The sequence below is a fragment of the Bos indicus genome, chromosome 1 (assembly GCF_029378745.1).
Source record: "Bos indicus isolate NIAB-ARS_2022 breed Sahiwal x Tharparkar chromosome 1, NIAB-ARS_B.indTharparkar_mat_pri_1.0, whole genome shotgun sequence".
NCBI classification, from domain to species: Eukaryota; Metazoa; Chordata; class Mammalia; order Artiodactyla; family Bovidae; genus Bos; species Bos indicus.
In genome coordinates this window covers 72,926,624-72,942,274 of record NC_091760.1, presented here as the reverse complement: position 1 = coordinate 72,942,274, position 15,651 = coordinate 72,926,624, and the positions used below count along the sequence as shown (strand labels likewise).

The 15,651-nt window shown below is 35.4% G+C and overlaps 1 protein-coding gene and 1 pseudogene across 5 annotated transcripts in view; one reads left to right on the top strand and one right to left on the bottom strand.

The window, feature by feature from the left end:
- The window catches only part of ACAP2 (ArfGAP with coiled-coil, ankyrin repeat and PH domains 2), a 171,905-nt gene that overhangs the window by 5,773 nt on the left and 150,481 nt on the right, over positions 1-15,651 (bottom strand). For 4 of the 5 annotated variants that reach the window (XM_070789553.1, XM_019957630.2, XM_019957639.2 and 1 more), the window contains 7 exons: positions 14,257-14,348; positions 12,713-12,897; positions 11,480-11,572; positions 9,473-9,660; positions 8,962-9,071; positions 7,073-7,183; positions 4,844-4,905 (listed from right to left, as the gene is read on the bottom strand). In XM_070789553.1, coding sequence (XP_070645654.1) covers positions 4,844-4,905; positions 7,073-7,183; positions 8,962-9,071; positions 9,473-9,660; positions 11,480-11,572; positions 12,713-12,897; positions 14,257-14,348 — 841 coding nt within the window. The remainder of the gene's footprint in view (positions 1-4,843; positions 4,906-7,072; positions 7,184-8,961; positions 9,072-9,472; positions 9,661-11,479; positions 11,573-12,712; positions 12,898-14,256; positions 14,349-15,651) is intronic. The other variant, XM_070789558.1, reaches the window with a different exon arrangement.
- Positions 8,294-8,729, top strand: LOC109556397 (cytochrome b-c1 complex subunit 7 pseudogene; annotated as a pseudogene).

Sequence of the window (15,651 nt, the reverse complement as noted above, 5' to 3'; positions counted from 1 at the left end):
AGGCTTGTCATAATTCTGTTTTCAAGATTTAGACTGTCAAATACTGGTTTATTGTTAAAGCGTGGTTTTATAATTATTCCCCAAAAGACACCTTGCATCCATCTTATTATACACTCATTGCTACAACTGTTGTTAATAGTGCAGTAAGTTTTGTCAGCTTTTAAAAAGTGAGATTTTTTGAGGCAATCGATGTCATACCAAAAGCTAGAGAATTAGAAAAAATCAGGGGAAAGTGATAAAGATCTAGTAAAAAGGTCTAACAGCATAACTCAAGATTTTCAATAAAAAATTTTTTAATGCTTTTAATATTTAGTCAATGTAAAAAGCAAGTTATTAAAATCTCTATATAGTTCTTCATTTAGCCCTGGAAATTTTCTCATGACCTGAATCAATCACTTTTAAAAGAAAAAATGCAGTAAGAAGAGAAGCCTAATAGATTGGCTAAGAGTAACATCTAACTCGTATATTATTGTAACTAAAATAATAAAGGGTGATATGCTGGAACAACTGGTAAGACAATCCAATTACACCCATGTTTCATTTCATAAAAGTTTACCTCCACATTAGAAGACAAACTACAATCTATTCCCATTTTTAGGCATTCTAAAATATACAAAATAAACTAAGAGACAAACATTAAACATCAATTAACAAACCATACAAAATATTTAAAAGTTTTTCTTATTCTTAGATGTTGAATTCAAATATTTAAAATATTTACTGTAAACATTATAAATATTTTAAAAATACTATTTAAACCGGAGAGTCTGGAATCTTACTTTCCAAGAAAGTGTAAAGTGCAGATTATAATACAAAAATACCACACTGATTTTACCATTCAACACCAGAAGGAACTTAAAAGGCACACATTATACATTCAAGAAGAAATAGGAAGAAGGACCTAGCAGACGCTAATGCCAAACAGCTTACAGATAGCACCAGATGAGCAGTCAATCTTCAGTATTACAACAGTACAATGGCAATATATGGCTTCTACTATTAGCAATGCATATTTTGTATAACAAGCTGTGGGATTTTTTTTTTCTTTTTGTGGTTTTCCAGTTTTTGTTTTTAAATTATCTAGTACCTACTACACAAGTACATTTTAGTAGAACCATTGTACCATGCAAAACAGATAATAACATTTTTTTATTCACTGAATTAAATGCTTCCTTGAAGGAAGGGGTTGGTGCTACACTAATCATTGGTTTCACTTACTGAATACATTTTAAGAGTTAATACAGTACAAAAGTAAGTCTAACCTTCACATACATACACAAAACTTTTCATTAATATTGTTTCTAACCAAATGTTAATTAAGGGACTATCAATATAATACCTTTCTTAGGCCTCAAAATGTGTTGTCAAAAAGCAAACATGACGTAACAATAGTGACTAAGATATTTAATATAGTTAACACAATTGAACTACAAATAGAACTTCAATGTGATTCTTTAAATACAATTTTGATCATTCAGAATGTTTCCCATGGCAAATATAACTTGTCTACACTAGAATACATAAACAATAACCCAGAATATGTTGCCCTGGAAAGTTCATAAGTACATTTAACAGTTTATTATAAACAATAAACAACTAACCACCCAATATTTGAAATACTAAGTTAAATTCTTTAAATTACTTAATCACATTCTATTTCTCTTCAGCAAGCTAACTCTTCTATGTGCTTGGACAGTTCTGAGTTTTTAAAATGTGGACTGCTATATTTCCACAGATGGTTTAAAATAGTGTTTGATTTTTGGTATTCAGAATAAACACTGCAAGAGCAGCTATGATCCAAGATTTTGCTAATTTTGCTCTTAAAATGTACTCCCCTCAAAGATCCGGCAGCATGGGAGACCCTGCTCCCACGTGATCAGCGAATGACCCTGCCCCTCTGGACTGATCACGGCTTCCTTTTTGCAACTGACTGGATCAATGATCAGTCTTCACCAGCAACATACTCACATAATTAGTAGTGGTTCACTAAAGCAGTGATTTTCAACTGGTTGAGAAACTCTGCCAACAATCAAGAGGAGTCATAGAGCCAGAGACCGTGGGAACCACCAAACTAGTTTCCAACAATTGAGAGCAGGATGTGATACTGCACGCATCCACCTAGTCCTCTTAAGAGTTGTAGGAACTGACAAGGAGGGATGCATCTTCCCCTCAGGAAATGTGTGCTCTTGGGTCACAATGCAAAAAATAGAAAGTCTCAGGTCGTTAGGGTTGTAGACAGAAAGTTCAAAAGTGGAGTTTCCTAGAAACAGGTCCATGATTCCCAAAGATTATATCTGAGTCTTTTAAATGGAAGAGATCTTCATAATGAAAAGACTGAAGATACCTGCATTTTAAAACTACCCAGAATTCTGAGGTTTTCCATCTATTGCTAGGCAACAACAACAAAGGATCTAGCTAAAACAACCAACCAAAATCTATGAGAGGGAAATACACAGTGATAAGCAAAGAGGAAAAGAGACCTGCAGCCTGAGCAAAAATATCTGCTCTCCAAAGACTCACAAAGGAAAAGGCTCAGAGAGTAACTGCTGAGCTATTTCACCATGTCACCTGTATAAGTATAAAGTTGTTTTGCTTTAAATATGAGACCACCTAAATGAATTTAAAATCTAGTTATTACTAAATGAGAATCTCATTTTATTCTGCTGGTATACCATTTCCAGACTTCTGCTCTTTTTAATCTTTTCTAAACTAAGATTTGACTATAGCAGGAAACCTTGCTTTTTTTTTTTAATAAGCCTTTTTTTCCCTTCAAATTTTCATTCAAATAAATTGGAAAACTTATTTTTCCACTGTTGAGCAGAAGGTACTGTGCTGTGTGCTCAGTCGTGTCCGACTCTGCGATCCCATGGACCGTAGCCCACCAGGCTCCACTGTCCATGGAATTCTCCAGGCAAGAATGTTGGAGTGGGTTGCCATTTCCTTCTCCAGAGCAGAAGGTATATACTCATAAACTTATACATAAAATGACACTGAAAGAACCATTTGAATGCTCCCAGATAGGGGCAGAAGACCAACAGTTTAGATGGAAATAGAAGCTGCAAGAACATAAGAGGACCTGTCCTTTCAAAGTCCCAGCTCCAGAAAAAAGTCACCCCCTGACCTTCTGACTAATCAGCTGGGTGCAGCTTCATCAGTAAATACCCTAAGGAAAGAGCAGCTGACCAGACATTTACATTGAAAATGTCAAGGAAAAAAAACCGTTTAAACTAAAATCCTGAAATTCACTCTTATCCTAGCCTATCGGGTCATATTCTTTAAATAATTTTTATTTTAAAGTGCTTAAACACAAAGGCCTCAAAAATGGCCTAGTAATACTATCACTTAAGTATATCTGTTACAAAATTATAACATTTTTAAAGTCTAACATTCAAGTTTAAAACAAATGGGTGAAATTCAGAATTAATGCTGAGATTTCACCCTTTATCAGCACTCTTACATCTTGGTACATCATGAATCAGTCATATTGTTTGATCCATAGGATTAAAGTGGGACACCCTAGATTAGAAGTATCTAGCTGAAGTGCCTCTATTCTCAAAGTTCTTACTTGTTCCCTATTTAAATTAGACCCCCCCAAAAAGTAATAAATACAGTCCTCTGAGAAAGGAATGGTCCCATATATCTTAGTTATATCGGGTTAAAATAAAAGTAAAGTAAAAATAAAAGTAAAAATGCTGGCTAAAGCTAGCATAAAGTACAGAAATTTCAAAACACAATTAAACAGGAAAGATAGATGATATTACAAGCCACTTTTAAAATATTAGTACCGATTGAAAATAATTAAACATACTCACTGAGAACTGAACAGTCTCTATTATTTTAGTCATGGATTCCTAAACTTTTTAACCAGCATGTATATGAATTTAAAACAGATAAATTAGTAATTCATATACTCAAATTCATGAAACTGGAGATCTAATTATTACTCTCTTCTTTGTGAAGAATGTCTAATCAGGATGTTTTCATCAAAGAACAAAATCTGATCAGCAGCATTTCTTAATTTTCTTACATCTCGACTCAAAGATAAAAATTATGCAAAATGAGACTTGAGCTGATCCTGAGTTGAGATTTCTCTTAATAAGAATACATCTACTTTGCCATCAAGTTCACAAAATGCTGCTTGAAATACTTCCATTTATCCAACAAATATTGTACAATTACTTAGGGCAAAGCTACAAGATAAAATTGGACCTTTTCCCACTACCTTTTAAACTAACTCTATTCCCATTATGGACTTTTTAACCTACTGGTAAACTTTATTTTTAAACCTTTAACTCATTTTTAGGTCAAATACAGAACTTTTAATTCAATAAATGTTTTCTAGGTATTTTCCATACTGACCTTTTATATGTCAACACATAGTGATTTGTCTTTTTTTTCCCTGAACACAACTTATAGAAATTCCCTGAATAACCAAAAGAAAACAATTCTGTGATATTCACTTGACAGCCAAAAAGAAAATGACTGTTGTGCTGCTATAAGTGTATAAAGATACATTATCATTCCATTCACCTCACTGGAATGTATATGGAAGACATCTGTACAGCAGATAAAGAAGTCAGTAGCCAGAGTTAAATACAGCAAGTAAATGCGTACTGTAATACGAGTAGTTATGGAGTTTTAAAGGCTCAAGAGTGAGCCACTCCCAAGAATTCAGTAAGTACAGTACATAGCTAACAACTCACAATTTACAAGTAATTTATAAAAACTCTATATAGTATTGTTAGTTTGCTAAAGAACTATGACTCTTCCAATTGTAAACTGATAAATTCCTGAATGCATTTCTTATATTGCATTTCAGTATGGTTATTAGTAGAATATTGACCTGGCTGTCCATAAAGTCCTTCTGATTCCCGCATCTCTTCATTCATTCTTGCTAAACGTAACCTAAAATTAAAGAATGTTTTAGGTAAGTTATACAATATAAATATTCATAAACTACTGAATTATATACAACTAAGACACATACTCATGTAATTTTTTCTTTTACCAGTTATTTGGCCTGAAACAAAAGGACTTTTTGTTTATTAGACGCAACAATCTGAGATACAAAGTAAACAATTCTTATCACAGAAGACAATAAAAGATTTCTAAAAAGTGAGTTTCAGTTTTAAGCAGGTTCCTTGCAGCACCACCAGCAGCTTGCTTCCTCCAGGCACACAGAATTCCTGACTTCTAGTGAACCTGTTAGACTTTAACTGCCAACCTTCGAAATTATTGCTTCTATAAAATGGAAGCAATAGCCTGTCATAAGTTCAATCTGGTTCATCCTGAGATATGGTAGTTCCAAATGTATAAATAGCATGTGTTATCTATAAATACTTGGGATATATTCTGACATACAGACGTTATAATAAATGACCACAGGCTACTAAGATTTTCGCACAGTTACCATATTGATTATATATTCTTTTTGGGTTATTTACCTGGCAGCAGGAAGACCTATAGCACTGGATTAAGAAAATTAGTGAATTTCCTCTCATTTTCTTACTAATTTCAAGCAACATCTTGAAACACAAATCTTATCTGTGGTGCCCCTCTCCTACTCTTTTGCCTGTCCTTCAGGCCACCAAATACTCATTGCCCTCCCAGACTTCCATCACCTTCTTCTAATATGCTCTCTCTGGCAACTGCAGCATCTGAAACAGGCTGTTTTTTATCTCCAAAGTACCACAATTTGCTGCCATTTCCTTTTTCAACCATTGTGTGAATTCATAATAGCAAGATAATAAGTCTCCCTTTTTGGTATTTGAACCTTTCAGAGAGGCTGCTTATTTCAATAAATTTTAAGTGAAACTGACAGCCTCAAGTAAAACAAAATGAGAAAATTTAGAGAATTTGGGAACATATTTTGGGGAAAGAAAGGCCACTACTGTAAGAACTGCCTGGGAAACTACAGCCAGCGTTAATGTAATTCTGCTATATCACTCCTATCTTTTAATAACTTAGCTTTCTCCAATATTAAGTCTATAATGATTTAACAGATCTACAGTTTCCTATAATAGTCTCCATAGTATCAATAAACCCTCCAGTGAGGAAGTGAAGCTAGGTACAGAGAAAATACATTTCTCTCTTTTGGTTTTTTGTTTTGTTTTAGTCTGGCAGGGGTCAGGGAGGGGTGATATATATGGCAAGAATTCTCAGTGGGAACTCTGGAGTTCAAGATAGTCAAGGGAGCTCCTCTTTGTAACTGAATGAAATTCAGTAGTGTAAATGGAACTGTCTTTACTTAGTTAACAGAGAACCAACAATCATGGGCTTCATTCAGAATAGAAAGAAAAAGTGATTCATACAACATATGTTTGAGACTTCCTACATAACGGTAAAGGGTAGGTGACAACCACATTCCTAGATTTCAAGTGTAATGAACAACTCTGATCCAAGATGAAAATCAAAGACCTCAAGGTTCTTTAACAGGTCATATTAATTTGTATTCAAACATTCCAAAACAAATCTTTTTACCTCAAAATAGAGTACTCTTGTGAAAAATTCTTTTTAAAAAATAATCACAAAAAGGTCCCCTAAGTATCAGTGCACAAAAGCAATGCAACTGCAAGTTACTAACATCGATGCAATTGCATTCCCTGCTTATAATCCCCTAATTCTTGAGGTAGTAGTAAAATTGCCCATTGCTAACCAATCCAACTCTCACTCCAGTACTGTACTGAGAGTTAAAGAACCCAGTTCAGAAAAGTCACTGATATTCTATTCCTACTGGCCAGGAAGTAAAACAAAAGTAGCTAAGCACACAGGTTTAGAGACAGAATTCTTGGTTTCAAATTCCAGCTCCACCATTTACTAGTTTCTACAATTATCTGTGGCTTGCCTTCCTTATAAAATGGGGCTGTAATAATAAAACCTTCCTCATAGTCTTGAGGTGGGAACCAAGTAATTTCATATATGTAACATGCTTCATACATTTAATGTGCTTAGAAAAGTAAATGGCTTCTAGTAAATAACCAAGTTTAAATTTCACACCTACACAGGAAATTCTATGTTAAAACCCTGTATAAGTAATAAAATGTATGGGAAATAATCATGTGAAAACACTTACAAGGTCACTATATCAGCATTGGCTGCTTCCACAGCTATACTCAAAGGGTCCTTCCCTTCTTCATCAGTGGCATGTTGATTGGCACCTCTTTTTAGAAATAAACATACCTGCCTGATATTGCCAATTAAAAAAAAATTAGTATTCACCTTAAAAAATAAAAAGCACTATTTAAAGATATAACATCTTCCTTAGGAAATTCTTGATTCATTCTACAAAGATTTATTTTATTAACTATTGACTCTGATAATAAAAATCTACCATGATCAACATTTTATAACTCTCAGGTATTTTCACATTTAATCTGGCAATACATAGTATAGTGGGATGTATAAATTATGGCCCCTACCCTCAAAGAATATTATAAAAAGGTATACACAGATACCTATAAACTTAAATAAAAAGCACTCGAGGTCATTATCGAGGAAAAGAAGGAAGCCAAGGCAATGTTAACATCATAAAATATTAACGCTAATACAATAGCAACAAATGGGAAGTAATCTTGCTGCTGTACTCCTCACAAACACTCATAACTTCAAGAAACTGACAAAAATGAAAAAATGATAAACTGAGTCCATGAAGTAAAATGGGAATAATCATGATTAAAAAGAAGATAAAAAGGATGAGTTAAATCTAAGCTTTTATAAAGAAGAGTTTTTATGATAAAGTTATTGAACTGAATCTTCTTGCTAACAGAGAGAAAGAAAACAAGCTAGGATGAAAACAGAAGACTAGTTATAAATAAACATTAAAAAAGGACAGCTTCTTGCCTGTCCAAGTAATAAAAACTGCAGATCCTGAGGTATTTTATTAAAAAAAAAGTGACCTTTATTATAAATATATATATATAAGGCCAAATTTTGAGTTTATTTGTACCCTCTAGTAGAAAGCCCATTGTATGGCTTTATTGTTCTGTGCATCTAAATACTGGTCCAGAAATCACAACATCAATAGCACAAAATAAGAATTAACCACCTTGTAGGAAAGCTAAAATTTACAAAGTTACAAAATTTCCCCCAAATGTGTGTCCTATGTACATAATGTATAAATACAGAAATACTGTATGTATGTATTTATATACATAAAAAGATACCAACACATTAAGTTGTCTTTCAAAACTGCCACAATTTCAGTGACAGTTTTAAATTCTAAGAGATCTATATAAATAATTAGTAAAGTTCAAAGTAAGTCTGTCAGGAGGCAACGCTTCTGTGTCAGGTCAACATGGCGGGCCGGCCAGCTGTTTAAGCATCAATCGGGTGGCTGGAGGGTATTCGAAAATGGTATTACAACGCTGCTGGGTTCAATAAACTGGGCTTAATGTGAGATGACACAATATATGAGAACCTTTATAATGACAGAGTGTTTCACATTAAGAGAGCACTGGACCTCAGCATGAGGCAGCAGATCCTGCCTAAAGAGCAGTGGACAAAATATGAGGAGGATAAATTCTACCTTGAACCATATCTGAAAGAGGTTATTCGGGAAAGAAAAGAGAGAAGAATGGGCAAAGAAATAATTCAGTAGTCTAAATCTATGGATACAGCTGTTCTCAAGTATTTTTATGAAGTTGGTTAAACCTGAAATGTACAATGTAGAACTATTTTGGCTGTAAATGTATTACTTTAAATAAATATTATAATTATTGTTGAAAAAAAAACTAAGTCTGTCAATTTTCTTATTGACAAACAACAGTATTATTGTTACTTATTGAAAAGTAACAATATTTTTTCCTGAAATTTTTTTAAATTTCAAGTTCTACCATGACAATGTAAGTCACAGAAAGTATCACCTTACAAACTGCGTAACGATCTTAACCAAAGAGCAAAAGATTATTTCAAATTAATTTTTTCAAATAAAATCTACTTAAATATATAAGCACAATAGTTTACCCCGTGTGCCCCAAGACGGTGGCATGGTGCAATGGTCCCCGTCCCTGCACATCTCTTTGGTTCACATTAGCACCATTCTGTAGGAGAAACTCGCATGTAACCAAAGAGCCCTTAGAAGGAAAAAAGAAGACAACAATGGGCAAAAAGTGAATGACTATATATTTCTATTAAAAACAGAGTATTTACTTTAATAGCCAAAAAGAGAAAATGCCCCCCAGCAAAAGCACAGAAATGATAAATTATATTATTTTCTTCCCAAGAACTACTTCTAACTGGGATTCTATTTGCAGTCTGCAATCTAGCAAAACCCACTACTTTCATGACTAGAATTCCCTTCCATGAAGAAAAAACTTGAACTTACACAAAGCGATATTCAGAAATAACTAGTAGCTGCTGCTTCTATTTTCCAACCCACCTCTTAAAGCAAACTATAATGTCAAGTTATGCTCAAAATGAATTATGATTTTTTATGTTCTATTACCACTGAAAACCTGAATTTACAAATTCATACCCCTAATACAGCCTGAATAAGCGGTGTTGCTTTGTTTTCCTCGGAATTAGACCAGTTCACATCTGCACCGTGAGCCAAAGCCTCAGCCATTTTAGGAAGATTTTTTTCATATGAAGCCCTATAAAGCTGGAGTCCTGGATTAAGATGTTTTGAGTCAAGAAACACAGAAGAATCTTGCCTTTCTGCCTCTGAAAAACAAACACAAATAAATAAAAATGAGCCCTTGGCAGGGAGGGAGAGAATGGGAAGTCATTGCTTCTTATTCTTTGTAAGGTTAAGAATTCTGGGGATAGATGGTGGCAATGGCAGCACAAAGTGTGAACGACTTAATGCCACTGAGCTGTGCACCTGAAAATGGTTAAGATGGTAAATGTTTATGTTATATGTAACTTACCACAGCTTTTTAAAAAATCAAACTCTTACTTGTATCACAGTATGAAATTGTGATATAAGATTTTCACAAAGGTACCTTATTTCCTATAGACTAATCACTCCCCACAGCCTTCTTCTCTTTTAAATACATTGACTAGTACATCAGCTCTCTGTGATCTTGCCAGTGTCTGACATGTAGGTAGATTACTCTGTATTAGACTACAATTAGGTATCTGACTATAAGCCTGGACTTAGGGACTCAGAAGACGCAGTAACAACCTTGAAAGAATTTCACTACTAGACCAAACCTCACTTTATTCCTGGGATGGTCCAACACCAGCACAATTTGCAGTACAAGCAGTTCAAATAACATAAAGAATGCTTTCTATCGAGTATTCTGCAAAATCAAAGCCGCTGAAATCATAAAGGAGAGAAACAGGAGGAAAGTACAAGTTAGAAGAAAAACCTAATTGGGGGCGATGGCAGGGGTGGGCATCCCTAATTGTGGGATGGAGGGTGGATTTGCTGATCTCTTTCTCCTGACAAGACAAGACAGCCAGGGACTTTCCTCTTACAAGGAGGGTAAGAATCCACCTGCCAATGCAGGGGACAGGGGTACGATTCCTGGTCTGGGAAGATTCCACATGCCGAGAAGTACACATGCCCGTGTGCCCCAACTACTGAGCCTGTGCTCTAGAGCCCACAAATTGCAACTACTAAAGTCCAAGAGGCTAGATCTAGAGCCTGTGCTTTGCAACAAGAGAAGCCACTGCACTGAGAAGCCTGCACACCTCAATTAGACAGCAGGCCCTACTCACCGCAACTAGAAGAAAGCCCGCGCAAAGAAAGCAATGAAGACCCAGTGCAGCCAAAAATAAATATGTATAATTATATATGTAAAAAGACAGTCCCCCAAAAGATAACAGATAATAAGACATACAGTTCACATGCATTAAAAATTACCTTTAGTTATTGACAAGTTACTTTCAGCACATGTCATGAGGCTTAGGAAAATACACAGCTAGGACAGAACTTCCAAATATGAAAAGAAATAGCTGCTTTCTCATTCAGCAGTATTAACTTCCCCTTGCTAAGTGCTAAGTTGCTTCAGTCGTGTCCGACTCTGTGCGACCCCAGAGATGGCAGCCCACCAGGCTCCCCCGTCCCTGGGATTCTCCAGGCAAGAACACTGGAGTGGGCTGCCATTTCCTTCTCCAGTGCATGAAAGTGAAAAGTGAAAGTGAAGTCGCTCAGTTGTGTCCGACTCTTATCGACCCCATGGACTGCAGCCTAACAGGCTCCTCCGTCCACGGGATTTTCCAAGCAAGAGTACTGGAGTGGGGTGCCATTGCCTTCTCCAATGCATGAAAGTGAAAAGTGAAAGGGAAGTCGCTCAGTCATGTCAGACTCTTAGCAACTCCATGGACTGCAGCCCACCAGGGTCCTCCATTCATGGGATTTTCCAGGCAAGAGTACTGCAGTGGGGTGCCATTGCCTTCTCCGAACTTCCCCTTAGTACCTTCTAAAAGATTAACCACTTCCTTTAGAAACTATTCAATCAGACTTGGCATTTCACATTTCACATGCATTTTCCAGCAAACAATATCATTTAACACTGAATTTCACCAAACTCACCAGGTTCATATAAACTATTGGCTGACACTGTGGAGGGTAAAGATTCTCTTCCATCATCAGAGCTCTGCTGGATTCCACTGTCATTACTTTTGACTGTTTTAAAGAAAAACCAGCTAGAGATTAAAGTTTTGAACCATTAAGAAAAAAGTCCCACAAACAACGAGATTTTAAAATGAACTCTGAAACATCAACATGAACTCAGCCACCACCAGAATAAACTTTTCACAATTTTAATTCTTTGGTACACTTCACTTATCAAAATATGAATCAGTCATGAAGCCTAGAAATAAACTTATTTTCAGAGTCGTAACATATCTCATTCTCATTACCCCAGAATGTGTCAGGGATAGTAAAGCATTAATTTATCGTATGACGGTAAGCAATGTGCAATTCTGAGACAATGGGTAACATCTAGAGAAATGGCCACACCACACAATGACCACTGGCACAGACTTGGAATGCTCCACAAGAGTAGTACTTACTACTACGTAGTTTTGAAGAAGTATCAAAGTAGGAGAAGAGTGAATCTAGCTCATCAGGACAGAAGAGAGACTCCCGCCTGGCCTCGTCGCTATTTACAGCAACCACTGGGGACATGCAAGTTAGCAAAGCACAAAGCAGGCCGTAAGAAGGGAAGAGGGCAGGAAAAAACGTTATTGGGAAAATTTTAGGAGGAAGAAACAGGAAGGATATTAGGTGGTTAATCAGATATTTAGGGCTTTTTGCATGATAAATCTGTAATTCCCATCTCCCCTTGGATTTTAAGCAGTTTTATTCCCTAGGATAGATACATTACAGTTGGCCCTTAAACAACACAGGTTTAAATTACGTGGTCCACCTATACACAGATTTTTTTTTCAGTACAAAATACTACAGTACCACATGATCTGGGATTGGTAGAACTCATGGATGCGGAACCAGTGATACAGAGAAACTACAGAGCAGATACGGAGGCAGCACATACATGGAGGGCCAACTAAAAATCACGTGTGAATTTTCAACTGAGTGGAGAGTTGGTACCCCAACCCCTGAGTTTTTCAAGGGTCAACTGTATGTAGGAATGTGAATTACCAGGAGACTGTTTATATTTAACTATTTTAAAGACAAAGAAATCCAATTTTTCCTTAGGATATATAGAAGAAGAAGTGCTTTCAGCATTTAAAAAATCTACAACAGCTACTAATTCAGAAATTAAGCAAGTGACTTATACAAACAACAAATAAAGCGTAATACCTGAACTCTGAGGAGATGCTCTAATTTGTTCACTTGGCCCAAGTTTAGAAATGCTCAGCCTCTTTTCTTCACAACTTTTGGAGACAATCTTTTTTTCCTGCTCAGGAGGTGATGATGACATAGAGTATTTATCCACAAATTTCCTCTCCACATATTTTGCTCTGATATATGCCTCTTTCTCCTGTCTGGTTGGTATATATAAAAACATCATGATGTTCTGCTTAATCTCTTAGCATGGCCAACAGTGAAAAGAAGTCATTACATACTGAATTTTTCAAAGAAAGTCACTAAACATAATACTAGTTAAAAAGTTTTATGTATTTCCAACATTCTGCAACATGTTTTCCTTCCAAATATTTAATGAACTATGATTTCATGTTTAAATGAATATAAATAATCAACCAACTGAAAAGTCACAGTATTAACATAGCATTCTTAGTCTCTTAATTTCTATGCTCATTCATTTCTACACATATTCCCTGTTGCTTTTTAAAGAATGAAAACTACCAAAACATGATTAAATTTATAGAAATTAACTTCAATTCTATTTTTACTCCAATAAATAATGTCACACACTGAATTACCACTAGTCATGACCGTAAGTTTTCATAAGACAACTACTTTAACACAACACAGCATTTTTAACTTAAAGGGGACCCAAAAAAGTATCACACTTAGAATTTTTGATTTATGATACAACTACAAAACTTCTCAAGTTTCTTCTATACCTTTTCCTACTTACATCTTTCTAAAATGCCTAAGTCTTTGGCTAAAATAGGATATCTCAAGGTCTGAGATAACTCAAACCATAGTTTTGCACAAAAATAAGAATCTGATTTAAACGGTATTGGTTTAGAGAGCAATACCTTTTTAAAATTATCATAAAGATATAGTCAAATATAGGATTATGGCAAAGTTTTAATATTTAATATAAAGAAACATAAAGATTAAAAATAACATGAACAACAAAACTAATTATCCACATTGAAGGCACTCTTTGCCACTTCATTCAATAAGTCTCCATGAACAGGACTGGAAGTAAAACTTAAAACACAGCAATTAAGTAAGTACTCTCCCTTACCAGAAGTCACCCTTTTCAACGGTAATCCCTCAATATAAAAATGCGATGTAGGAAATACGTAATTAACAATTATTTGCTAAACAAAGTCAAAAATGCAAAAATTATTCATTGTAGGTATAGAAACTTGACCCTTGGAGACATTAATGAACAGATTATCTCTTTTTAAAGGCCTGCAACTAGTAGAACTTTGTCTACTTTACTTGCTAGTAAGAGGTTTTATATTCCTTTGCAGAGCCTTAATTTTTAAGCTTCTCTCTCATCTAGAGATTATAATTTATTATCTGACTATCAAATACAATCTAATTAACAAACCCAAGAAAGAAACAGCCACATTTTAACCAAAGCAGTAATGATCTCTCTGAACCACTGTTTCAATATTACGTATCAATTAAAGGGAAATAAAATAATAGCTATATTCAAGATGGGGGGACACAGTAACATTTTAACACAACTGAAACAGTACCTTTGTCCTGGATGCGGTTTCTTTATTCCCATTTTTTCCAAATTAGCTTCATAAACTCTATTTATAACATCATTCCCCAACTCACACATAAGCTGTTTGGCAGAGAGACAGAAAATAAGCTATAATTTCCTAAAATATACTATATTAATCCTTAAGCAAATATTTAATTCTTTGCAAGTTCTGAAAATGCATATATCACAATGATGCTGAAAGTTAAACAAAATGAAATGAGGGCTGAGAGCATTATCAGCATTTTTCCATTTTTCACCAGAATACCTCCCTTAGATTACTACTCTTTAAGACAGGGTTTCTCCTCACACATCTTCTGCCAGACTTCTATCCCTCCACTGTGGTTAGCACAAGGCTATATACCCACAACATTAGCTAAGTTAACCAAAAAAAAGAAGCCTAAGTCCAGATAGGTTAAGCTTTAAACAACTCAGAACTGAAGTAAACTATTTTCTCCTTGGGCTTCCCTGGTGGCTCAGACAGTTAAAAATCTGCCTGAAATGCAGGCGACCCGGGTTCAATTCCTGGGTAGGGAAGATCTCCTGGAGAAGGAAATGGCAACCCACTCCAGGACTCTTGCCTAGAGAATACCATGGAGAGAGGAGCCTGGCAGGCTACAGCCCATGGGGTTGCAAAGATTTGGACATAAATGAATGACTAACACACACACATTTTCTCCTTAGATTTTATTTACATTTCTAAATATTGCTTTAGTATTTTTTTAAGAGTATCAGACAGCTGTGTTTCAACCAAAATTTCTAAAATGAATCCAATGAGTTCATATCTACCCACAGTTGATGCAGAAGTTAGATTTCTAGCTCCCACCTCCCCCTTACTCCTTCTTTGATGTCATATCAATTTATACAATCTATACAAATAGGGCTCTATCATATGAGCCAACTTATCACTTCCATTTAGAGGTTTACACAGTAATTCCACAAAGAAAACTTTTTTACTTTACATAATTGAAAGGATTATGTGTTTATCTATGGATTGAAATAAAAACACAAATGCATTAAGAAACACAATTTTCAGACAAATAAATATAGAATACACTACATCCTTTAAGCTACCATTTTTAACAATAGGTAAACTAAACAGTGGGAATTAAAATGGCTACATTATTAATCAGTATAAATTTTGAAAGTCTTGGGCTTCCTGGTAGTTCAGATGGTAAAGAATCCGCCTGCAGTGTAGGAGGCCCCATTTCGATTCCTGGGTTGGGAATATCTAGAGAAGGGATAGGCTACCCATTTCAGTATTCTTAGGCTTCCCTGGTGGCTCAGCTGATAAAGAATCTGCCTGCAATGCGAGAGACGTGGGTTCAATCCTGGGTCGGGTAGATCCCCTGGAAAAGGGTAAAGCTACCCACTCTAGTATTCCGGC